Source organism: Mytilus edulis, chromosome 3, assembly GCF_963676685.1.
Source record: "Mytilus edulis chromosome 3, xbMytEdul2.2, whole genome shotgun sequence".
In the NCBI taxonomy this organism is placed as follows: domain Eukaryota; kingdom Metazoa; phylum Mollusca; class Bivalvia; order Mytilida; family Mytilidae; genus Mytilus; species Mytilus edulis.
Genome location: NC_092346.1, coordinates 9,437,117 through 9,464,124, shown reverse-complemented (window position 1 = coordinate 9,464,124; position 27,008 = coordinate 9,437,117). Strand labels below are relative to the sequence as shown.

Genomic DNA, 27,008 nt, shown 5'->3' with positions numbered 1-27,008 from the left:
CATACCATCATAACATATATGAGAAGAACATAACCCGCGTGTCATGCCAACAACTGTTTTTAGAATAAATGTGTTTAGTTCCGATGCAAAGACCTTATCAGTGACTCAATATTAACGCCAAAATATGCAATCTTTAATGACTTGACAACAGTATCGTAATTATATCCCTTCTTAATAAGTCTATTCAAAGGTTTTGTAAGTTTCTGAGGTGAATACTGACACCTTTGTGCTTTATAAAGAATATTTCCATAAAAAATTGGATGTGAAATACCTGAACGTATTAGAAGTCTGCATGTTGAGCTATATTTACGAATGATGTCTTTATACCGATGATAAAATTTAGTAAATGTTTTGACTAGTTTGTGATATCGAAAACCCTGGTGTAATAATTTTTCAGTAATACATAAATTTCTCTCGTTAAAATCTAAAACATTGTTACATACACGAGCGAATCGTACAAGTTGAGATATATAAACACCGTAGGATGGTGACAAGGGAACGTCACCATCTAAAAACGGATAATTAACAATAGGAAATGAAAAATCATCCCTTTTATCATAAATTTTAGTATTCAGCTTTCCATTAGTGATATAGATAAGGGCAGTGGTCATTGTTAGTATTGGCTTTATTTAAAGTAAGTTCAACAGGATAAATTTCATTAATATACATACTGAAGTCGTCATTATTGAGAGTCAAAATATCATCCAAATATCTAAAAGTATTATTAAATTTGTTTATCAGATGTTGTTTCGATGGGTCTTTGCTTATTTTTGTCATAAATTGTAACTCATAACAATACAAAAACAGGTTCGCAATAAGTGGTGCACAGTTAGTCCCCATTGGAATTCCGATAATGATCTGACGATATACGGAATCCCAAATACGTTTTAACACAAGTGAACATACACTGAACGAATAAATTTGATCTATGACACAATGTAAATACAAAATCAATAACAAGCCTACTGAAATAAAAATCTGCATTATTTTTCCCTTCTGGAATGTCTATCATTGCAATGTTTTTGATATAATTGGAGACGATGTTACTATAATGGTGTCCTGAGATACAAGCACGAAATATTCCGATCTTTGTTTTATTTTTAAAGGTTTACAGTTAATTTAGCTGAAATGTTTTCTTCTTCATGAATTGGTTTGGAAAACAGCTTCCCGACAGAGCTTTGACTAATCATTTGAACAGTCAATTTAAATAACCGCCATCTGGATGTTTAGCCGTTATATATATATTAAGGTATAAAGGGAAATATTCTAAGACAAGTGCCTGTGCTAAACAGTTAAAGAAAAATTGTAGAAAAAGTATTTCTGAGGAAGGAAAACAGTTTTAAAATCCTTTAAATGATAATTTCCCTAGTTTGAAAAAAAAACCAACATCTCACTGTCGTTATTATTTTTCACACTGATTATTTCCCTTTTCCCAAACTTTAACCTGAAACCTGCATGGGACCTCAAAATCTCTAGGCCGTCATGAAAGACGTTTTCTGATTGGTCTTCCAGAAACTGACAGGTGTGCTTTTCCTTCAAAATTTTCTTTCGAACAGACAACATACCTGAAAAACTATAGACAGAATCACACGAATTGAAAGTAGAATTTAATAAACTGTTATTCATTGATATGTATTAATGAAATTTATAATACACTGAAACAAACTATTCCTTAATCTAAAACTTTTGACCAATCAGAAAGCTTTTTACATGTTACTAAACTTAATGGATCTTAGCAGTTTGAAAGCAGACTGAAAGATGGGTCTGGATCATGAATAAATGGAGAGAAAAACTCAGAGGGTAGTTCGTTCCCCCTCGTTGAAGAGGAGGAGTCGTATTATCCCATTAAACCAACGTGTAAGTATATAATGCACTTTATATGCATGTTTAATACATAGTCGGTTTGTTTACCTGTGTGTCAATCAATTTTCGATGCTGCATGTATATTGTAAAATCAATTGTTTACTCATCATTTAATCACCATCAATTATGACTAACTAACTGAAAGATTAATACACTGACATCTTAGAAATGTTGACAAACTTTGAAGAAAAGGTAATATATTATCAAAAACAGGGGTGACGAGACGAACTTGTCTGTTTATGATATGGGCCATGATCATGAAGAATCTTACTCTGAATTGGAAATTTCACCAAGCAGTTACATTTCCTGACTCAGATGTACATTTTTTGTACCTTAATTGGCTTTAATACTGAATCAGTGAATGGTACATTGTAGCTATCAGGATATTTTAATTTTAGAGGTTGAGTATCCAGCAATTTATTAGTGTTGGACTATACATAATTTGCGAATTGGTGTTATATTCCTTTTCCTCCAAGTTTTAAAAGTGAAAGTGAATATATATAAAAACCTTAAATTTTACGGAATCAGTAGTTCCGTTGTATACTGTGTCACCAAAACAGTAGGCAGTGGCGGATCCAGAACTTTTCATAAGGGGAGGGCCCGCTAACTGACCTAAGGGGGGCCCGCTCCAGTCATGCTTCAATGATTCCCTATATAATCAACCAAATTTTTCCCACGAAAGGGGGGCCTGGGCCCCCGCTGGATCTGCCTATGGTAGGTTGAGACGGGCATGACAGGAAATATATCTTGGACTATAATATTACAACTAATTGCATGTAATAAGCGCTAGTTGACAATCTTGGTATTTTTTCAATTTGGCATACACCCCAACAGTGTAATTGATACAAAAGGTGTTATTTTAGTTTTAAGGTAAAAACACCTAAATTACCTATAGCCTTGTCCTATACACTCCTCTTGGTACCTTTTATAGAAATAAGGATATGATCATTGTCAATGAAATACAGTGTGCATGTAAAACTTTCTACATTGTACCATACAGGTGAGGATGTAAACACCAATAAGTCCCCATACAGCCTAAAACAATGAAAAAATGAAAACAATTACAAAAATACACAGTTTACACTTTTATACACCATAGTTCTGATACATATAACTTACTAATGGAAAAAGTTTAGATATACTGTACTTGTACTTTCCCAAATACAGATCTTTAAAAAAAATGGAAAAAAAATCACTGAATGGCAGGACAAGTTCTTACGACTTAGTTCAAATGGCTTGGTGACTGCTTAAAAAAAGTAGACATTTTTTTTTAATCCTTTTTATCAGATGGGTTAAACGTTTTTGACATATGAATAAAGGTAAGTTTTTGTTTGGTATATCTTATTTTATACAATGTTTTGTTCATTATGGACAAAATGTAGAATTATCGAAAGACATATACATGGTTGTCAGGCAGGATACAACTGACCTTGACCTCCATGTGCCAGTGATCCACTTTAAGCTGCTTTGGTTTAGTCTGTTTCTCAGATACATGAACTTACAAGCAAAACATGAATGTCATTGTACTCATGTACATGTACAATGTATGGTAGTACAAATGTAGGTCAACTATGATTATAATAGTCACTGGTCATAGTGGAAGGTTTGTAAGTTCAACACGTCTGTCCGGTAGGGGTCATGTGCACATGTACATGTAAATTGAACATCATTTTCATGGTTTTCATGACGACTGTTACGTTAAGTTTTGAGGATTAAGTCCTTTTTCTCAAATTCATGTACATTGTACTATAAGTAACGGGTCAAATATATTTAATGCTCTATGGTCGGGCTGTTGTCTCTTTGACACATTCAGCCTTTCCATTCTCAATTTTATTGATGTACATACATTGTACATGTTGTATATGTACTCATTAATGCTTGTACATTGTTGTAAGATGTTCGTATTAGTCTGGCAGGGTTTATGATCTGAACCTGAAATCATTTTCATGGTTTCTTGGACAGCATTACGTTTTTTGTGATTATGATGGTTAGATCGAATTCTCTGAGAGATACCAAAAAAAAAATGAGAACAACACTTTATAGATTTTGATAAGCCTGAATTGGTCAACTGCATTTGGTGTATTTGACTTTTAGTTCCTAGATGACATCTTTGTAACTTTTAATCTTTCCCACATTTTTATTGAAAATTAAATATTTATTTCAATATAAAATGTTTGACATCTCACACTTTCCTTCAGCATCTGTGTCATCGTGTATCATCGATACAACAGATATAGCCATTATAGGTACTTGGAAGCTTGAAAAGCTATATACCTTACATTCACTTAACTATGCACCATACAGAAGGATTAATGTGGTCAGCTATACACCGTACACAAAGCTTCTTTTTGGAGTAAAATATTGAAAAATAACATATGTATGAAAGATTTCAATGCCAATTATTGGAACAGCTATTCTTATTACATTGTACTCACACGCACCGTCGCAGTAGCCCTCTATCAGAAAAAGAGTTGCAAAGAATTATACATTTAGAATTATATAGGATAAAAAGAATTATATAGGATAACACGAGAGCCAACTTCTTTGACAAGTATTTGAACATGTTTTTAGTAAGCATTCTTGTTTTGGAAAAATATTGAGACCTCTAATTATCAACATACGACCAAATCATTTCTTAAAACAACAATTATGTTTAGATTGAAGTACACATTGATATTATGTAAAAAAAAAATCAAAGATTTTCTTACCGTGTCAGGTAAAAATAGATCAAGCCCGTTGGTTAGTACCTTAGTCCTATATCCACTATACATGTACATGTAGTACATGTACAAATGTACCGATGATACACAGTGTGTCTACAGCTAAATATTTATATTTTTAGGCCACAATTAAAAATATTTTGGTTTGCCCAAACCCTACCCAAAGGTTGAGACAGTGGGTAGGTAGGTAGGCATTTTCTTTTTTTTTTCAAAAAAAGAAATTGTAGTATCAGATGTTTATTAGTCTTCATGCCTATTTGATTAAAAAAAAACTTCTTCAAATCAGGACAATAAAAGAATTTGAGTAGGCAGCTTTTTTCTGGGTAGGTAGCGTTTGGGCAAACAAACCTATTATTTATTATGGCCTTATTGGTCAACACTCAACAGTTACATACAGATATCAAATGGATAGTGACAATAAATAAAATCTTTGTCATGTAAAAAGTAGCTTTTTTATTGGGTGGTGAAGGCTAAATTTTTTGTTTTGACACATAATGCAACTTAATCATGTTAATAGGCAAGGCAGTAAGATCCCAATAAGTTTCATAAATGAATAAATATATTTACTTCTTCTTATAGGGGTTTGACAATATATCCTTGGCCATCATAACCATGGAATGATTACTTCTGATATAAAGGTTAAGCTAAGAAAAAAAATATTTAAGTTCTTGATATCGTCAATTATTTCCAGAGCACGAAAGTGATAGTGTTTTAGGGAGGAAATTGGTATAGTATGCAATATAAATTGTGATAACACAAAACAGTTCAATTACATATCAGTGGCAGATCCAGGGGGAGGGTTCTTGGGGTTGTAATCCCCCTTGTTTTCGGTGGCTGAATGCATTTCAGTGTTCCAGCTTGAATCTCAGGGCAGAAGGGTGCTACTTGTCTGAAAGGGCACTTTAGCGCAATAATGATTTCATTGGGGACATACATGTATGATTGGAACCCCCCCATCACCACCACCACCTTTTATCCTGGGTTGGGAACCTCCTCCCTTTTTAAAATGGCTGGATCTGCTCCCTCCTGCATATTGTACCAGAATGATATTCTTGATAATTGTAGGACATTTAAAAATAAGCAGTTAATATATTTAATTAAGTGGAAATACAAGTACAGCTTGTAATTGAAAGCAGATTTTAAACGAAACTTTCTACTTTTAGGCATTTGTCTTTATGTTTGGTGTTTGTTTAGGTGATTTAGGGGTCAACAATATTGACATGGTAAATAACGTTTATTTGTAGAAGATACTTAAACATCTATCAAATTACCAACTTATACAAGCTATTAAATGTATTTTGAATGGTGTTGCTATCATCAAATCCTCCAGTAGGATTAAGATAAGTCCTTTGGCTTTTTTCACTTTAGTCCAGTCACCAGTGTATGTTGATTGCAGAAGAAAGGAGGAAAGAGTTGATGATATAGATTTTCTAATGTCAAACCTTAAATGTTATTTGTAAATAATACACATATGCCTAACGCTTTAACTAAAAGTTTGACTATGACTTTATTTGTTTGTCTGTTAGATTGGGTTCACCTGACCTTGACCTATTTTCATGGATCAGTGATCATCATAAAGTTTCCTTGGTTTATAAGGTCTACTTCTCAAATTTTATTACAAATAGTGGTGCATTTTCTGCATATAAATATCTATAAACAATCATTAAAAATATTGAAAGTCATGACTGTAATTTAATAACATTAAATTTCAAAATCATTTAGCTTTTAAAAAGAGTATAATAGTTTTTCAAAAGGAACAATATTTTTTTTAACTTAATTTCTTATATATGTCCTTGGAAAATTATTTTGTTTTTTTTATTTGACTAATTAAATATTAACATTTTTAAAACTTTTTTCATTTGAATTGTAATTAATCGATAATATGCATAATTTTCCTCTTGAATATAAATTTGAGTAATAATATATAATCTTTAAAAAGATATTTTAAATAGTTTTCTTTAAACTCAATGATTTGGGAAAATGTTTGATGCCATGCATACTTTTATCTAAAACATGTATGATTTCAATGAGAATGAACTGAGTGATACATGTACATACATTGTATATATCAGTTGTATATATGTGTATATGCAGCACTGTCCTTAAACAGGGTGCATCTAAATTTGTTTTAGAAAAAAAATGAACCATTTACCTGTTTTTTTTTATAGCAGATATATATATATTGTACATAAATTAGAATGAATCCCAAACAAATGAACAGAATTTTTTCTTTCAATCTAAATGCTATCCATATACAAATGTATTTAAGATGGCGATCATGTTTATTAATATTGAATGATATTAATTGATGACAAGGTGCCCCGGGGCCCTACATCATGTTGTAAAATCTCCCATCTAAAAACAGTACTACAGTATAATATTATCAAGGACTTACACATGTACTATTTTGGACTTACTGACAATATTCAATTATGGCAAAGCTTAATCGGAAAGCCATGCCAGTGATGCCAATATCAGTAAGTTTTTTAATAATGTAATTTTTTTTTCAAACATAACAAATAATAAGAAAATGTAAACAAATACATGCAGATGCATAAATTGAAAATACTCTTATATATTACATATGATACTAGTTTTAGGTTAGAATTGACCTGTTTTATTATTGTATTGGACATTGCTGAAATTAATTAAAGAAAGTTGTGATTATTTTATCAGCTGTTTTTTGTTTATATACCATGTACAAAAAAATGTAAACGTGTAATTAAAAAAGTTAAAAATGGTGACATGTCATGTGATGTCAACGACCACAAAATTGTTTGAATTTCTTTTCATTATTTTCCAAAGGTAACATAAATTTGAAGCTTGTTCAGATTGTATGTCTACCATTAACAGATTAAAAGATGTTTGTTTTTTCTATCCAAACCCCAATTTTGACTTTTTAAGCACTTTTAATTAACCTTCAAATGTTTACATGATGATGTACAAGTGAAGGTGTCAAATCCTATTCAGATGTAACCAGTTTTTGTAAGATTTCTCTGCCTGTTACATGTACATGTATAATATTAAGATAAAGAGATGTGGTATGATTGCCAATGAGACACCTATCCATTTTATTTCAAATGAAGTGGATTGAGCAATTATAAAAATGCAGCCCTCAACAATGAGAACACTATAGTCATGCATATAAAAGGCCCCAACAAAACAATTCAATTTAGACAATAAACAGCCTAATTCATAACATAACAATTTACGAAAAACAAATTAGACTTACAAAAGAACCAATGACAACCATCTAACTACAGGGTCTTGACATTTCAGACAGGCACATATAGAATGTGACGGAGTTAAATATGTTTGAAGACTCAACCCTCCCCTAACTTATAGTATTGTTGACATGCCAATGTTCTTCATCTGTGCACTACAATGCTAGCATTTATAATATTTATTTGCCATCTTGCACAGAATTTTGTTCATGCTGGTTATTATCTAAAAACCACTTTAAAAAGTATAACAAATATACTAAACTCAAAGAAAATTCAAAGGACATTGCATATATATACCCATTGCATTTTGTTAAAACAGAAGCCAAAATGGTAAATTTACAAGAATCAATTTTGTTGATTGTTTTGTTTAAAGTTGATGTTTTTTTATTACTTTTAGGTTCAACTTGAGCGTGTTATTGGACTTACAGGAAGTTCTAATGCTACCCTTGATTGTGATATTAACACAGGAACTATCGCATATCCTGCAGGGTAAGTCTACTGTGCTATATCGTGATTGGATTGTACAAGCCATCTAACATGTCTAAACATCAATAAAATGGACATGGTCCAATATTATGTATGCTTACACCCTAAGAATTCATTTCAGATATTTACTCCTCTGTTATTATTTTCCATTTACAGTATGGGTTTTAAGTCTTCTATAGATCCTACAATGATTCCAGTTGTTTACCAGTTTAAAGTAAGAAATATGAAATGAGAGGAGATGTAATTTAACAAATGATTTAGTTGAAAAGTCACTTTTGCTGGAGATTTTTCACTGTGAATACTCATGATACTTAGGAGATAACTGTATTGTATTTTAAGCTCCAACGGCATCAATTGGGGATTTGATGGTCGCAAATTAAGTTTACTGGCGACGCGTTAGCGGAGACAGTAAACGGGTATTTGGGACCATCAAATCCCAAATTGATGCCGTCAGAGCTTAAAATACAATATTGTTATCTCCATTCTAATGAAACTGACAGAAAACAACGTTAAAACATGTATTTAAAATCTGTCATATGCCGTCTGTGCTTGCGCGTACGTCCCATAGCATCAATTGTCAATTAATGCCATATAAGAAAGTGACGTTATCCAATCAAAATGAACGTTACAAACGTTGTTCCATTAGAATGGTGATTTACTCAACCCCAGCATCAGTGTTTTTGTTGGTGAATAACCGTCTGTGTAGTTAGTCTTTGTGAAGGCAACAAATTGAGTTAAGCCTGTATGTTGACATCTGAATGTAGTTTACTCTTGTGTCTTTGGGTTGCTGTCTCATTCATGTTTGTATGTTACCCCACCCACAACCACTGTAATTCAAAATAGAGTTTTAGAGGATAAGATATATCTTGCATTGATAGTAATTTTCTTATCTATGAAAATGAAAGTCTGAAAAGCTACATGAAACTTGTCAAGAGCACAGTGATTGTTTATTGATAAGGGAGATATGAATAATTAGTGAAGAACTATGAAGAATTCAAAGTTTCTCATATGTGCTGTAGATAAGCTGCTTACTTTCTATGAAAAAGTTGAACACTTATTTTGTTTCTTAGTATACTGTACTAGAGTTAAGTTACATGTAAGAACTGTAATTACGTAATGATTTAATTACATTAAATCTCCTATAAATAGACCTCCTTAACGTTCTTGTGAGGTACTACGTGCTTCTTAGGCTCATTGTACTGCAGTGTTCTGTCTGACAGTTGCATGTAAAAAAATGTATTCAATTGTTAATGATGATGAATGGATGTTTATTGTCAATAATAACTAGCAACAAATGAGATGCATATTGTGGACAAGAACATATTTATGCAATATGTATATATGATGCCCCCTTTAATTTGTATTGGACCAACACACTAAGCAGGAATCTTAATTTACTAGTTCAAAAGGTAACAGTCCACTTCAAGACATGTCACTCAACTCGGGAATATTATTCTGACTTAGAGCCAACCAGTCTTTGCTCTTATTCTAATTCCTTAATGCTATGTGCTTAAAGGAGAAGCATCAAATATCAAATTTAAAGTCTTTCATCAACCTGGCCTTTGATTTAACCTATAACTTCCTAACTCAAGGGATGCAGGCAGTTACAGCTGTTACTTATTTTTGAAGTTAATATCCTCTTCTACTGTGACAGTACGATACATGTACATGTAATAGTCAATCATTTGTAGTAAAACATCTTCTTCGTGTGTGGGTTATCAATTTTTTTTTTTGGTACTTGTTTTGAGATTCAGTAAGGTAGAACCAGATTTAAAAAAAAAGACTCAAATTGATAATAGGGCCAGTAATTAAACATGTAAAAAAAACTCAGTACAGAATATATTTATATACAGAACCTTATTGGTGCTGATTATAGTCTTGTCATTATTTTATTGATGATATTTGATAACTGGGCCAAGGTTGTGAAAATTTACAAATAAACATGGAAAGTTAAACAATTTTTGTATTCATGTGAGTTTTACTACCTTTTAAAGATAAGTCTATCACTTTCCCTTTATCTTGAGGAAGAGTGTAGTGTGGGTGTGATCAACATTACACCGACAGGTGATCTTAACGACATTTAAATCTTCTCCAAATTAAGTAAATCCATCATACCATAATTGAAGAGTGTTTATCTGGTCTAGATAATAAGCTTTCTATTACATGTATTACAATGACACAACAGGTATCATACAATCACATTAACAAATAGGTCCTTTATGACAAAATTTGATATATCATTACAGGGGATTTACGGCTATATTGGGATTGACCGGACTCTGAGGTTGTCCAAGTAATTGCTTTTTTTTCTGTGATTTTTTTTAATTTCTGTATTTTTTCGGATGTTATTGGAAGAATGACATTGGAGGAATTTCTTTCATTGTATTTTTTTTTTATATCTGTATTCTTTGGATGTTATATATTGGGAGAATGACGTTCATGGTACAATCTCTATTGATTAAATCTGTTTGTTGGATGTAATAGATATATAGTATACAATGTATATAATACCACATGTATGAGATGAATCTGTATGATTAAACACCATATGGGGTAATGGTCAATGAGACGTCAGGCCTACAATGAGCATAAAGAGGTCAGCACACAGCCATGTCCACGAGCCTGTCCCAAGTCCTGAACCTATTCATGTACATTTATTGTATTTTTGTTATGATTTAAAGTTTTTGTTTGGGAATATACTATCAATGTTAAATCTTTGTGGGGGCCTCAGTGGCCAAGTGGTCTAAGTAGTTCAACTGCTGTAATCACTAGCCAGTCAGCACTGACTCAACACTGAGGGTACATAATGCTGGTGCTGTTGCACTCTATTCTAATTTTGTTTGACTAGGATTATCAGTTTTCCTACCAGAGGTTGGTTGTTTCCTCTGGGGATTGTGGCTTCCTCTACCAATAAAACTGACGAACATGAAAAACACAATAATGTTTAAAGAATTAAAGTGTTGTGAAACACCAACCAATCAATCAAATCTTTGCTAGCTCTGTTAGATTTATAGACAAATTTTTACACTCAGGGTGTATTTGGGCTTTATGTACTGTATTTTAAAAGACACTTGTCTATTGTAAAATACTATATTCCTCTCTAGACCATGTAGACATCTATTTGCTTTTTCAGTTGTTCGTTTGCTGTCTGATCAAAATATACCCCATATCTCCTTTCATCCGTGTTTTTCAATGAGCTTGCACTTAAAGATCGTAGATAGCAATGTGAAATGTATACTTATATCACAAAAGAAATGCTTCCAACATGCTTTTAAACTTATTTAGTTAGTGAAATTTTAATAGAAATAAAGATTGAATGAAATTTTGAAATTTCTAAAAATTCAATGAATTTATTTAATTTATAAAATCCTAATATTGGACAAAATGAACCTACATTTGTTACTAATAACCATTGGTCAACTCCGGTGTGCTGGACATGTAGGTGTTAAATGTTAAAAAATCCTCGTAGACAGAATTGTCACAATAGATCTAGAGATGTTAATGAAAGTAATCGTATCATACACTGATATAGTCTTTGTGTGCAGGTACATGTACCAGTGGCGGATCCAGAACTTTTCCTAAGGGGGGGCCCGCTCCAGTCATGCTTCAATGATTCCCTATATAATCAACCAAATTTTTCCCACGAAAGGGGGGTTATAATCAACCAAATTTTTCCCACGAAAGGGGGGGGGGGCCCGGGCCCCCAGTCCCCCCCTGGATCCGCCTATGGGTACAATTAAGTATCTCTTTATGGTCATGAGGGTGCATATTTGCATTGTATTATGGGTGTTAGGTGTATTGTAACTTTTAATACAATTTTTTGTTCCATTGTAGTATGTAGTTTGATTTTTAGTACAAATCAATCTACTTCAAGTACAAACAATAATACTAAACATCTCACTGCTAACAGAGTGCTTCCTTATGTCTGTATCAATTTACAGTATTATACTATTTTGAGACACTTGATATTGTTTGATACTTCTGGATTTTCTATCTGTTTTATCTAGCACTCCAGGGGGAAAAGTTAAAGATGTCAAAAGTTTCTCAGGGTTCAGGACTGGACTAAGTACTAGTGGTCTCATCATTTTAATAACTTTGTCTTTCTCTTTTGTTGTTTTTTGTTTCAAATCACTCAACATAATACTAGCTAGTCCTGGATTCAGGATTTTTCAAATATGAATTGGGAACAATTGTCCCATGAGATGGCTCAAAACCCCAGCTTTTTTTTTCTCTCAAAATCGTGGCAAGAGTTCATGTATAAGAATGAAAGGATGTGAGATTTCAATTAAACGTTTTATAGTCATGTATACAGTATTCTTCTACAATTGTTTTGTTAAACATACAAAACTAGTTATATAAACAGAGCCTATGGGTCTTATACTACATATGTCTGTCTCATACATTTCATTGCCTAGAGAACTGTACATTGTATTAGATCTAGACCATGTTAGGTGTGTTTTTAATGAGAAATATTGTAAAACAGCATTTACCTAACAAATTATAAATTCAAAATAGTGTTTTGAATTTGATAATGTAACAGAGAAATGTAAAAAAAAAACACGTCAAATTGCATATTTCTAAACTAGGTTTATATTATCAAAAATAACCAGGTGCTTTATTGTAAATGGATGATGGTAAAGATTTTTAAATCTTCATTTAAGGTGTTTTGATGTTTCAAGGAGAATTTAAGTGGGTTAAACAAAAAACTATGTATGTTGACATCCCGTAATTATACTTTCACCATCGGGGCAGACTGTTATGTTTGATAAATCAGGCTTGGTCACATTAACATAAGAAATTTAAAAACATTTGTAGGTTGTCAACTTCGTAGTTTTTCGATTCAAATCTTTTGTAATGTATGATTGCTTAAGGACATTTTTAAAACATATGTAATTATTTGAGGTCATACAATTTACAGTTGTTAATGAACTAATTTGCATTGTTCACGTTGGTTAAAGTCCTAAAAAAACTACTTATTAACGTCAACAATAATATATTTTTAAGTGAAACTTTCCTGAAGGGGTATATTAATTGTAATTCTACAAAGGAACATTGGAAGTTACTCTGTGGCTTAAAAATGTTTGGAAAAAACAATTTAAAACATGTTTCCCTTTTGATCAACTTTTTAAATCAATTGCAGTTTTTAAGGTTCATTAATAGGGAACTTTTGCACAACAACTGCACAACCACTGCAAATGAAAGTTAATGACATCTGTTTAAAATAATCTCAACTTGCAATTGATTTATAATAAATATATTATTGTAAAGATCTGCCAATTTGATCCTGTTTTCTCCAGTTTCAGGTTAACATTTCAATTTGCTGTACTAAATTTTTCACATTGTTTATTTTTGTGTTGTCAAAATAAGGTTATATAAGATCTTGCCTTGTATTACATGTACAAAATGTATACAAGTGAAATAGTATATGTATAAAGTGACTAAATATGTATACAATTACATTTATAAACTATACATGAAATAATGTCTATATTTCAAGGTCGTGTCAAATGTTTATTTTGCTTGTCCCCCACATACATTTTGTTCATCTTTAGACTTCCTACAAAGACATGCTTTTCATCGCTGCAGGTCACTATATTTAAGATCAACGATAACAAACCACCTGATTTTAATTCAATTCAATTGAAGTTTAATGATGTGCAAAATATTTATGTAATATTTATTAACATTGAATGTAGATAACATTTATAAGACACAGTTTGTTCGTTGAATCGAAGCTCTCACTGTATACATTTTATATATATATAATTTTGTATAATGCATTCATGAGTTAAGATGAAGTAGAACATTTTAAACTGCCCTCATTCAAATCTTTAATACACAAAAATTGTTTAAGTCATATTAGTTCAATAGTATAGTTTGTCATTTTTACTAAGACTTTAATTTAGTTTCTTGCCTGTTAAAATGATGTTAAATAAAATAAACATATGCATAAACGAATATGTCATGACTAAAATAGATATTTGGACCAAAGCTGTCAACACAATTGGTTCTTTCTTTTTCATTTAAAGATGTCGTATTTAAATATTATCGATGGTTTTTCAAATGAGATGGTGTTTTTCAGCTACAAATGAGATTAATTGAAGGGCGATTGCCCTGAAATGAGATGCGGTTGGTTGAGTACATCTTCAAGTTTGAAAGACCATTGATAATCTGTTGATCATTATAATTTTGCCTATGATGTTGTTGATGTTTATTCTGACAATGGTACTTGCAACCTTAGTTTCTGAATAAAATTTTCTACTTAGTCCGAAAGCGAGTAGCTTGATGTGAAAATGATCACAAAAAATTATCACAAATGAAAAATGCACAAAATAATAAAAGAACTTCATTATTGTTGTTAAAACTATTAGCAGTATTTTAAAATCCCATTAGATACAAGTTAACTTTACTCTCAGTATATTCAAATAAAGTTATAATTTCCAGGATTTTTAATAGAAATGTATGATTTCTCCTGTTGTTTGACATACACTAAGCTGCCTTAGACTTCTAAGCCTCAGAATTTTGTACCCTGATGCTAAATGTATCTTATAAGTCAGTACCTATTTGAGTAGTCATATCTTTGTTCCCAAATTAAGTCAGCTTTTTATGCCCCACCTACGATAGTAGAGGGGCATTATGTTTTCTGGTCTGTGCGTCCGTTCGTCCGTCCGTCTGTTCGTTCGTTCGTTCGTTCGTCCGTCTGTCCCGCTTCAGGTTAAAGTTTTTGGTCAAGGTAGTTTTTGATGAAGTTGAAGTCCAATCAACTTGAAACTTAGTATACATGTGCCCTATGATATGATCTTTCTAATTTAAATGCCAAATTATAGTTTTGACTCCAATTTTACGGTTCACTGAACATAGAAAATGATAGTGCAAATTTCAGGTTAAAGTTTTTGGTCAAGGTAGTTTTTGATAAAGTATGTAGAAGTCCAATCAACTTGAAACTTAGTATACATGTGCCCTTTGATAAGATCATTCTAATTTTAATGCCAAATTAGAGAATTTATTCCAATTTCACGGTCCACTAAACATAGAAAATGGTAGTGCGAGTGGGGCATCCGTGTACTGTGGACACATTCTTGTTTAAATTATGTTATGGCATCAATGATTTTACACCTCAATTCAATCATGCAAGTATTCATAGTTCATTTGTCCATCATACTCATTAACATTAATATGAAATTGGCCCTTATCATGAAAAATAAGCATACACATGTCATTTGAATCAAAAGAAACTTAAAAAAATTTCTTGGGTCTGGATATTTGAGTTATCAGAAGCTGAATCAACTAAACTGGGATGAGGATGCTGCACATAAGTAATAAGAACAGATGCCAGATCTAGCTTAAAACTTTTGTTTGTATTGACTCAGGTCTATTGATTTGCACTTGTATTGAGATGTTTCCAAGGCAGTTTTAATTAACTAATAAGTTACAAGGTTTACTGTTACTGAGTATTGCATATGATTAAAGGGAACATAAAATTAGATGTGAGGTATTCATTATTGAAACATCAACCCAACAACATATGCCAGGAATAAAACACGTCAAAATTGGGTGCAGATATAAATTTATAGAGCTAGGATATTTGGTAGTAGGATATGCTTCTATCTGTTTCTTAAGACCTTTTAGTCTTTTCCCTATCATCCTTTACTTTCCCTGTTGGTGACCTTCTGCTGTTGTTTTTTTCTATGGTCGGGTTGTTGTCTCTTTGGCACATTCCCCATTTCCATTCTCAATTTTATTATGTTACATTAAAAGTTGAAAACATTCAAAACCTAAGTAAGATGGCCTTAGGCTTATAATAGTCTGATTTACCACAATTTTGGGGGATTTTTTAATTTTTTTTTTTGGGGGGGGGGGCTGTTTTGATTTGGTGCATCAAATGTATTGATTTTAGCTTCATTGATGAGTATAGCGTACATAAACTTGCTTCTACCATTAAGCAGATACTTGGTTATACAAAAGTCCATCAACATTTTACATTAGAAGAGACTTAATTTCAATTTGAAAGTATAAATTAAATCATTAGTAAATATAATAGATTTAAAAATAACATCATGTAATCATCGATTGACGTTTAGGGAACCCTGAGTCCATGTGGTGTCTTCAGTTAAATGTACTTTATGAAAAGATTAGAACAGGTTTTTGATTGAAACAACTTTACCTTTGCAATAACATGATTTTTATACGACCGCAAAATTTGAAAAAATTTTCGTCGTATATTGCTATCACGTTGGCTGCGTCGTCGTCGTCGTCCGAATACTTTTAGTTTTCGCACTCTAACTTGAGTAAAAGTGAATAGAAATCTATGAAATTTTAACACAAGGTTTATGACCACAAAAGGAAGGTTGGGATTGATTTTGGGAGTTTTGGTTCCAACATTTTAGGAATAAGGGGCCAAAAAGGGCCCAAATAAGCATTTTCTTGGTTTTCGCACTATAACTTTAGTTTAAGTTAATAGAAATCTATGAAATTTTGACACAAGGTTTATGACCACAAAAGAAAGGTTGGTATTGATTTGGGGAGTTTTGGTTCCAACAGTTTAGGAATTAGGGGCCAAAAAAGGGCCCAAATAAGCATTATTCTTGGTTTTCGCACAATAACTTTAGTTTAAGTATATAGAAATCAATGAAATTTAAACACAATGTTTATGACCACAAAAGGAAGGTTGGTATTGATTTTGGGAGTTTAGGTCCCAACAGTTTAGGAATAAGGGGCCAAAAAGGGACCCAAAAAAGCATTTTTCTTGGTTTTCGCACCATAACTTTAGTATAAGTAAATAGAAATCTATGAAATTTAAACACAAGGTTTATGACCATAAAAGGAAGGTTGGTATTGATTTTGGGAGTTTTGGTCCCAACAGTTTAGGAATAAAGGGCCCAAAGGGTCCAAAATTAAACTTTGTTTGATTTCATCAAAAATTGAATAATTGGGGTTCTTTGATATGCGGAATCTAACTGTGTATGTAAGATTCTTAATTTTTGGTCCCGTTTTCAAATTGGTCTACATTAAGGTCCAAAGGGTCCAAAATTAAACTTAGTTTGATTTTAACAAAAATTGAATCCTTGGGGTTCTTTGATATGCTGAATCTAAAAATGTACTTAGATTTTTTATTATTGGCCCAGTTTTCAAGTTGGTCCAAATTGGGGTCCAAAATTAAACTTTGTTTGATTTCATCAAAAATTGAATAATTGGGGTTCTTTGATATGCCAAATCTAACTGTGTATGTAGATTCTTAATTTTTGGTCCTGTTTTAAAATTGGTCTACATTAAAGTCCAAAGGGTCCAAAATTAAACTAAGTATGATTTTAACAAAAATTGAATTCTTGGGCCTCTTTGATATGCTGAATCTAAACATGTACTAAGATTTTTGATTATGGGCCCAGTTTTCAAGTTGGTCCAAATCAGGATCCAAAATTATTATATTAAGTATTGTGCAATAGCAAGAAATTTTCAATTGCACAGTATTCAGCAATAGCAAGAAATCTTCAATTGCACAGTATTGTGCAATATCAAGAAATCTTCAATTGCACAGTATTGTGCAATAGCAAATATTTTCAATTGCACAGTATTGCACAATAGCAAGAAATATCTAATTGCACAATATTGTGCAATAGCAAGAAATTCCAATTGGATTTCAATTGGAGTTATCTTTCTTTGTCCAGAATAGTAGTTGAATCAACTTAAATCATTGTTTTATACAATATACAATGTATATTCACTTTTACTACCAACTGATAGATTAAAACAATCTTTACCATTCAGTGATAGCAAGCACTTTTTTTACATTTTAATATTTTATGATGTATTTAAATGAGTAGTTATTGTTGCAAACTTCATTAGAAATTTGAATTGAGATCAGTTTTGAAATAAGGGAAAGGGGGATGTGAAAAAAAAATTGGGGGGTCAATTTTTTTCATTTCAGATTTCATAAATAAAAAGAAAATTTCTTCAAACATTTTTTGGAGAGGATTAATATTCAACAGCATAGTGAATTGCTCAAAGGCAAAAAAATTTTTTTAAGTTCATTAGACCACATTCATTCTGTGTCAGAAACCTTTGCTGTGTCAACTATTTAATCACAGTCCAAATTTAAAGCTGAATCCAGCTTGAAAGTTGTGTCCATACTTGCCCCAACCGTTCAGGGTTCAACCTCTGCAGTCGTATAAAGCTGCGCCCTGCGGAGCATCTGGTTCATCATTGCAAGGGATCCAATGCAAATGATTGAGAATACTATGTTGCACGAAGGTATTTCTTTGAAATTTACCTGACAATGCAAATTATTTGCAAAACATTTTATTCAGATTTCTCAGCAGCAAACAGAATGTTTAGTGCAAGTGACCTCATCAGTAGCACACTGATTTAAAGGTCACCAAAAACAAAGGTTCTATAACATGAAATAATACAATCTTAATTATCTATTAGATATTTAGTTTCTTTGTTAACTAAGGTAAACTAAAGGTTTATGTAATATCCACGTGAGTTAGATTTCTGCTGCATAATAAAGATACATTTAATTGCTTTCTTGTTCCTTTGGCATTTAAATTGTCTTTGCTTTATTGAGATAAGTAATTTCTTTCTGCCTTTTCTCTAAATCTTCATCTGCGATACCCTGCAAATGCAATTTCTCAGTTTTAAGAAATAGGTTTATTCCTCTGCTTCTCGTTGATATGTATTTTTTTAAGTGAATGATAGAAATACTAAGATTTGCTTGTTTTTTCTTGAGACAGATGAGCGGTGGTTAGGTATTTGGTATGTAAAGAAGATATTGCTATAATGAGTTTCATATGTTACTAGTTGTCTTTGAAGGACCTTGAGTTTTCAATAGTTTAGAAGTAGTATATGTTGGTAGATAATGATAGATAGCAATTAAAGTCATGTGGTGGATCCAGCTGACATAGAATCTTGCATGTAATTGTTACTGTTACACCTGGCAGAGATCTAATCTATTTTCCAGTATGTTTTTTGTATGTGTGAAAGTGTTGTAATGTTAAGTTGATCTGGTTTGCCCTGAATAATTTGCCTCACACAATGTCTTGGCTTATTATAATTTATTTATTTATTGAAAGATATGCATTATTTATATATTTTAGCAACGAAAACATCAATTTTATGAAAATGAAACTTTTTAGATGAATTTGCACATAAAAAGAATAAATTTTGGTCAGGTGCATATGTTTATTAAATTTCAGAATGCATCTTTCAACGTAAGGAAATATGATACTTTTATAATCTTGTAAGTTGTTTATTTTGAACTATCTGTTCAGTTTAAGTGTAGAAAGTTCAAAGCTAAATAGTTTGATGATAATCTTTTGGTAAACATTCTTACTGAATATAGATAAGACCATTGGTTTTCCCATTTGAATGGTTTTACAGTAATAATTTTTGGGGCCCTTTATAGCTTGCAGTTCGGTGTGAGCCCAGGCTACGTGTTGAAGACCATACCTTGCCCTATAATGGTTTACTTTTATAAATTATGACTTGGATTGAGAGTTGTCTCATTGGCACTCATACCACATCTTCCTATATCTATTTACTGAAAATGTTGAATTTGTGTACTTTTCGTTGGATACTTTGTTTTCGATTTAGTTTGACAGCTGCCTGAAACTAATTCATATAATATCTAGTTATTATAGAGCAGACAAACAAATGGACTATAGGACAACATGCCCTGCTCACACTATCAGATATAAGTTCAGTGAATCTCAAAATCTGGTCTTAATTCTTAAATTGGCATATATAGTCAAACCTATTTGGAAACACAGACAATTGACCATATACGAATAAACAGCTGTGCCATGAGCACATGATACGACCTATTATCACTAGAGTGGTAATAAACTGTAATGAATTCTTAAAATACATCTTAGGTCAAAATTTGGACAAAAAAAATACCCATCTGCCATTGAAAAAAAAATCAGAATTGAGAGAAGTTATTCAAAGTTCTTGTCAGTTTTCCTGTAATGCTGAAATTGACCAACATACATACAACATGTACAAGTTCTGTTCAGTTTAAACTTTTCATGTATTAATGTAGAAATTGACCTTAATTACATACATCTTCCTTTTATAAAAAAATGTGGTTTGAACATTACATGTTATTCAAAGTTTTGGTCTGTTTTCATGTAATATAGAAATTGACCTTAATATAACATACATCTTCATATTATAAAAGAATGTGATTTGAACATTATATTTTATTCAAAGTTCTGGTTAGTTTACATGTAGTGGAAAAATTGACCTTAATTTAACATCTTTAGTATTATAAAAGAATGCGATTTGAACATTATATGTACAAATATTTAACGTTTTAAGGGTTTGTTTGCATACCTGAATGACCAATAAACGGCTTTATGTTTGCTTTGTTTCTTTAATCGTTTGAGGTTATTTACCTTAACAAGTCAATCAAATTTAAACTCTAATTGTTGGTTTTTGTGGGATATATTGATGAACTTCCGATAGAATTTTGACGAATGTGTAAACCATTTCATGTTTAAGTATATATTGTGTTTTTGGGTTATCTTGGAACATGTGTATCGTAATCCTTAGGTCAATAAATGTTTAGATATCTAATTAACAACTAGGTGATATAGATATTTATGATATATGCATTACCTTTTATAACATTTACAGTTTACATGAATTACAAAAGTAAATATAATTTATAGATGTGATTTTTCAACCCCTTTGACAAACATTTTCACTGTCAAACTCTTTTTGAAGTATTCCATAAATTTAAATCAAGTCTTGGTTATTACAGTCAGAAGACACAAATTTTTCTTTAGATAGTTTATGAGGATAATGTTCTTTTATAAAGTGATGGTCAGCATCAATCCATACCGGCGTAGCCAGGGGGGTTCGGACGAACCCTCCCTTGAAAACAAATAAGCACTGTTAAAGTCAATGTTCTGTTCGAATTGTGACTGTTAAAGTCGAGTTTGTGAGTCCAACCCCCCCTTGGAAATTCCTGGCTACGGGCCTGCAATACATCTGCACATTTAGTTTTCTGTGTTGATTTTTTATGCCCCACCTACGATAGTAGAGGGGCATTATGTTTTCTGGTCTGTGCGTCCGTTCGTTCGTCCGTTCGTTCGTTCGTCCGTCCGTCCGTTCGTTCGTTCGTTCGTCCGTTCGTTCGTTCGTCCGTCTGTCCCGCTTCAGGTTAAAGTTTTTGGTCGAGGTAGTTTTTGATGAAGTTGAAGTCCAATCGACTTCAAACTTGGTACACTTGTTCCCTATGATATGATCTTTCTTATTTTAATGCCAAATTAGAGATTTTACCCCAATTTCACGGTCCACTGAACATAGAAAATGATAGTGCGAGTGGGGCATTCGTGTACTGAGGACACATTCTTGTTTCTGCATGTTTTTGTTAAATAATGTAACAACGATATTCCACCATCATAATCCTTTGAGTTATTGCAATACTGTCTGGGTCACTTTTACCTACATTGACTCTGCTTTGTGTTAGCTGTGGAAGTTTATAGATAAAACCCCTCTCAATGTCAATCCAAATATTACAGAATTGGTAAGTTGGTCTTTGATGCTTTTATGTTAAGCAAGGGAATCATCGTTACAAGTTATGAAAAAAATGGTATTGCCCGCTTCTTTGCAGATCTAGAGCTAATGACATTCAAAATTAAGAGCAATTAAGGCAATGATAAGAATTCAAAAATGTGTATTAGTTGTTGGAAGTGTCTTACAGCAGTCTCAGTACTATTTGAGAAAACATAATATCTTGCTCAGTGTGTTTGTCTTGTATAAAGTGGCTTCATATTCATTCAAATTTGACTAATATTTTACCTGGACTACTCAGTACAGATAACAAATTTTCACCTGCTTGGTTGTCTCTCTCTACTGTAAATTCTAGTTATATAAGAAGCCCAAGGACCCCTAAGATCTGTTGGCCCTAGCTAGACATTTAGTGGTTAGCTGATAGATTTCTATTTTAAGGCTATTCAAGTTTTGCTGTTAACTGTAAGATTGTCACGTACAAATGAAGAGGATCTGTAAATCTTCAAAAGAACAAGCAGACACAAAATTTCAATTTCCAATCACAACAAAAAGATTTTTATATGATATTGGTGACTGTATATATTCATAAGATCACTTAAACAGTTTGTAAAGCATTATATAAATTCATTTATGGCTTAAAGATGAGTAATTCTATATCAATATATAACATTTGAAGTGACGTAGGTGATGGCAGGTCAGGTGAAGATTAAAATTTGAGAGGCTGATACAACATGTATAAGTGATTTAATGTTTTTCCCATCTTTAAAGTTTTTATAAAGCTATAACATAATAGAGCATGAATAAGAAGGTATACATAAAGTTCATTGAAGTAGAAATTAACAGTTAAATTTAATTGTTTCTTTAAGTTTCACTTTGATCACGTCATACAAAGCAAAAAGGGTGTAGTGATCATAGTATTTTCACCTGCATTTGTTTGTGTGAGAATGAAAGACCAAGAATTATTACCTGAGTGCACTCGTCCATGTGCACTGTCTTAAGGCCATGAGAAAAAATTGCATGTTGTACTCAGGAAGATTATCTGAGAAATGGGGACTTTTATGTCCCTGTTTACAATTTGGGAATGTTGGAAGGGAGGTATGTATTTCTTGGTTGTGTGTCTGTTCTGTGACTGTCTTTGGGACTGATATAGTGTTATTACAAACAGTGTTAAAATCAGATGGTTTGATCCATCTACTGAATTGTACCAGATTAACCAAGTTTGGAATTAATTAGAAATTTATGTACTAGTACATATATATGTTAAAGAGGCCAGCTGAAGACCACCTCTTGGATAGCATGATTTTCACCCTGTGTTGAAGACCCATGGGTGGCCTCTCTTCTGTTTTCTGTTTGTTGGCCAGGTTGTTGTCTTAGACATGTGATGAATTCCCCATTTCCATTCTTAATTTAATTTTTATTTTATTTCCACCAGTTTCTTCTCTTCTAAAAATCAAATAGTTCTTTTTTTTACAGCCAATTTAAACAAACATATAGTTTGTTGTAGCCTTGTGTATAATTGTGATAGAAGATGATTTATTTCCCAGACACAGTTAATTCTACATTCATGTATTCTTTTCATTGTAGCATGACATTGTAACAATGATAATTACATTAGTACACAATTAATTAATGTAATGGCATGATCAAGAACCATCTATTATTATTATAATCCCTTTTGTAGTTCCTTTTCATGTTATTATATTGATATTAAGAGCTTGAAAGAATGAAGATTTTTGTACATTTTTTAATTAAGTGTTATTTTTTTGTTGGTGATTTGTTGAGAGGGGTACTGTTGAAAGATATTTGGTGTTTTTTTTATGTCCTTGACTCCGATAAAGATGATTGTAATTAGATCATTTTTAGATTTTTACTTTTTGCGAATCTGTGTTTATGCATTTGTTTATGAGATGTTTTTTTATCACTTACAAATCTTCACATAGAGATTTTGTATTGTTGACAGATAAATATTGAAAATCAAATTAAGTCTTTGATCTATATTTTTATTGATGAAACATTCTTTACCATCATAATATTGTGCATTTTAACTTGCACTTAGGATCATTAAATACGATTTTATGCACGACCATGCTATTTGGTTATACAATTAGTCAAATATATTGACGGAATAATTATTTGGTGTATACAGTCGCTGACAAAATACAATGCTGGCATCTTTTCAGAAATTTTGTGTTATTTGCTTTATCATCTTTATGTCCCAAATTCACAATTTTACACAATTTTTTTTTCAGTGTCCAAGCATAATGATAAAATTAAAAATTACTTCCTGCACAAAGCCAGGATCAAACTTTTATAAGCCTATCATTTGTGAATGCCTTTTGACAACTTAAAACTAGTAACTTTACTCTTTTGCTCAGCAGAAGCAGTGGCATAAACTACGGGTTATAAATATTTTAAAAGTTATGATTACTAAAAGAGGATATTTTTCCAATTTTGGGAAGGTACTCTTAAATCAGCCACTGACTAGATTGTACTTGAACTCTGTCCATCATTCTTACATATGTTATATGTGTACTGTATGATAGTTGGAGAGAATTTTAGTATTATTGATTAGTAAATCTGACATTTTGAGTTTTATTGGTAAATATTATACCTAGCTGTTCAGATATTACACTTATGTATTTTTTAAATAACTTGATAAAAAAAATTGAACTTTTTCATTTCAGATGTGTGGTAGTGCTGTTAAATGGAAAGAAACAATCACATATCATCAACTCTTGTAAAAAGACCATCACAGCTGTCAAGTTCTCTAAAGATGGCAAAAATCTTGTCACAGGGGAGGTAAGTCAAACCATTCTCGTCAGAATGGTCAGTAGAAGGATTATTTTTACAGATTTAGAGAAAAGAAAGTTAATTTTTAATGCCTTAGTATACTATTGCATCATTATAACAAGGTAGCAATAACATCAATCTTTGGTAAAGATTGCATGAAATGAGTACAAATGATGTGGATAGTGCACACATCAGATTATTTCTAGAGTAATTTATCAAGATATATATAAATTGGACATAAATGAAAGAAAAAAAAAGAAAAATATTGACTTTTTTTTTTTTTAAATTTTTCAGTGTGGTCATCAGCCTGCAGTACGTGTATGGGATGTGGAAGAAAAAATACAAGTGGCTGAATTCTATGGACACAAGTTTGGCATTAACTGTGTGGTAATATTATATTACGGTTAAATTTTCTATGTCACAACATCTGAAATAAAAAGGAAATTTATAACTGTTACTGATAAGATGATTTAATTTGAAAACAAAAGGTTGAACCTCATTAAACTAAATTAATTTATTGTTTATTGAACAGATCAATTTATTATTCATTTTTAAAAGGTAAATAAAATTTTGCACACTGCATATAAATGCATGAAATATACATTAATTTCATATAAACCATAAATTGTTTCATACAATGAACATGATGAAGAAAAAGATTCATTTTGCTTTTTCTATAATATTATCTTATTGGTCTTATTGATTTCTTGAAAAAAAACCATGCATATATGCACCATACTTTAATTTATTCTAACTCTACTTTCAGGCATTTTCTCCAAATAACAAATACATAGTATCCATTGGATCTCAGCATGATATGATGGCTGCAGTATGGAACTGGAAAACTGGCAATAAAGTGGCAACAAACAAAATATCTAGTAAAGTAAGTTTGTTTGGCAAACATGTATTCAATTGAAGACAAATTGAATATCTTGTAATGTAGGTTGGGGGCAAAACAGGATTTCATGGGCAACTAATAGAATATCTAGTAGTAAAGTTCTGAGTCAAAATAGGAACTAAAGTGGCAAGCAATAAAGTTCTATAGAAATGCAAGGTACAGGTAGAAACAGGGAATCCAGATGCAACCAATAAATATTCTGATAAAGAAAATTTTGAGTCATAACAGGAAACAAAGTGACAACAAATAAGATATCTTGAAGATTGCGTGTTTCAAAACAGGAATTAAAAGAGGAAACCGATATGACATCAACTATAGCTAGTAGTTAATTATTTCTGGGAAAAAACAAAAACTTTAGATAGCAATACATATAATCACCTGCAAAAAAGTCCTAAATCAAGTTACAGATAAAACATATCAGAGAAACTGATTTCTCATGATAATCAATATTTCTACACTTCGAATAGTTAAATTTTGAATTTAAACACATAAATGCTAAAGAATCCTTAGATTTTTTACGATTTTGAGGTGCAAAAACTTCAAAGGATGGTTGAAATGGAAGAAATATATGCCGGTAAATTATATTTTTATAACAAATATGATTATTTTTGAAAACGAGACCAACTTTCAGCACTTACCGGAATGGACCGAAAAACAGACAACGATTTTCAGCCAATTTCCTGAATAAAAAAAGATTTCAAAGAAGAATTTCTTAGTAATTCTTTGACTGATTGCCCTAAATTTCAGTTTTATACACTTTCCAAATGTCTGCTATTCATTTATAATGAAATTTATTTGATAAATATTGTTTAAAGCTACAGTTTTTTGGTTTTAAATAGATGTGTAAAAACGGCGAATATGTGTCCCCCATTGACAAAACATCAGGAAATTTCAAACACACTTTAATCCAAATTTTCCGATGATTTTTCTCAAAACAAACACGTTTTAAAGCTAAGAATATTTTGCATTTGAAGTTATCTTCATATAGAAATATCAGTATACTTAAAAAACACAAAGACCTGAACATAAACTGAAGAAAACATGGAAAGATATGGCGAAAATGAGCACCCCACTCTACATGTTGAAAATCTGAAGTTGAAATGTCTTGAGTGGAGAAATATTAGAATCACTTGAAACTGTATGTCTTTTTTATTTTCATTGTTTTACACATATCATATAATTTCAGGTTAGTGCTGTAGCCTTCTCGGAGGATGGTTCCATGTTTGTTACAGTTGGCAATCGACATGTAAAATTCTGGTACCTGGAGAGTAGTAAATCTAAGGTAAGGGCATACTGAGAGAATGGTTCTATGTTTGTTACAGTGGGCAATAGACATGTAAAATTCTGGTACCTGGAGAGTAGTAAATCTAAGGTAAGGGCATACTGAGAGGATGGTTCTATGTTTGTTACAGTGGGCAATAGACATGTAAAATTCTGGTACCTGGAGAGTAGTAAATCTAAGGTAAGGGCATACTGAGAGAATGGTTCTATGTTTTTTACAGTGGGCAATAG

The 27,008-nt window shown here is 31.8% G+C and overlaps 1 protein-coding gene across 2 annotated transcripts in view; it reads left to right on the top strand.

Moving 5' to 3' along the window:
• Positions 1-1,663: 1,663 nt before the first annotated feature.
• LOC139515744 (mitogen-activated protein kinase-binding protein 1-like) overlaps positions 1,664-27,008 on the top strand; it is a 70,632-nt gene continuing 45,287 nt past the window's right edge. The window contains exons 1-6 of one of the 2 annotated variants that reach the window (XM_071305424.1): positions 1,664-1,857; positions 8,205-8,296; positions 24,493-24,607; positions 24,893-24,985; positions 25,365-25,481; positions 26,683-26,778. In XM_071305424.1, the coding sequence (XP_071161525.1) occupies positions 1,780-1,857; positions 8,205-8,296; positions 24,493-24,607; positions 24,893-24,985; positions 25,365-25,481; positions 26,683-26,778 (591 nt within the window). In that variant the 5' untranslated portion in view covers positions 1,664-1,779. The remainder of the gene's footprint in view (positions 1,858-8,204; positions 8,297-24,492; positions 24,608-24,892; positions 24,986-25,364; positions 25,482-26,682; positions 26,779-27,008) is intronic. The other variant, XM_071305425.1, reaches the window with a different exon arrangement.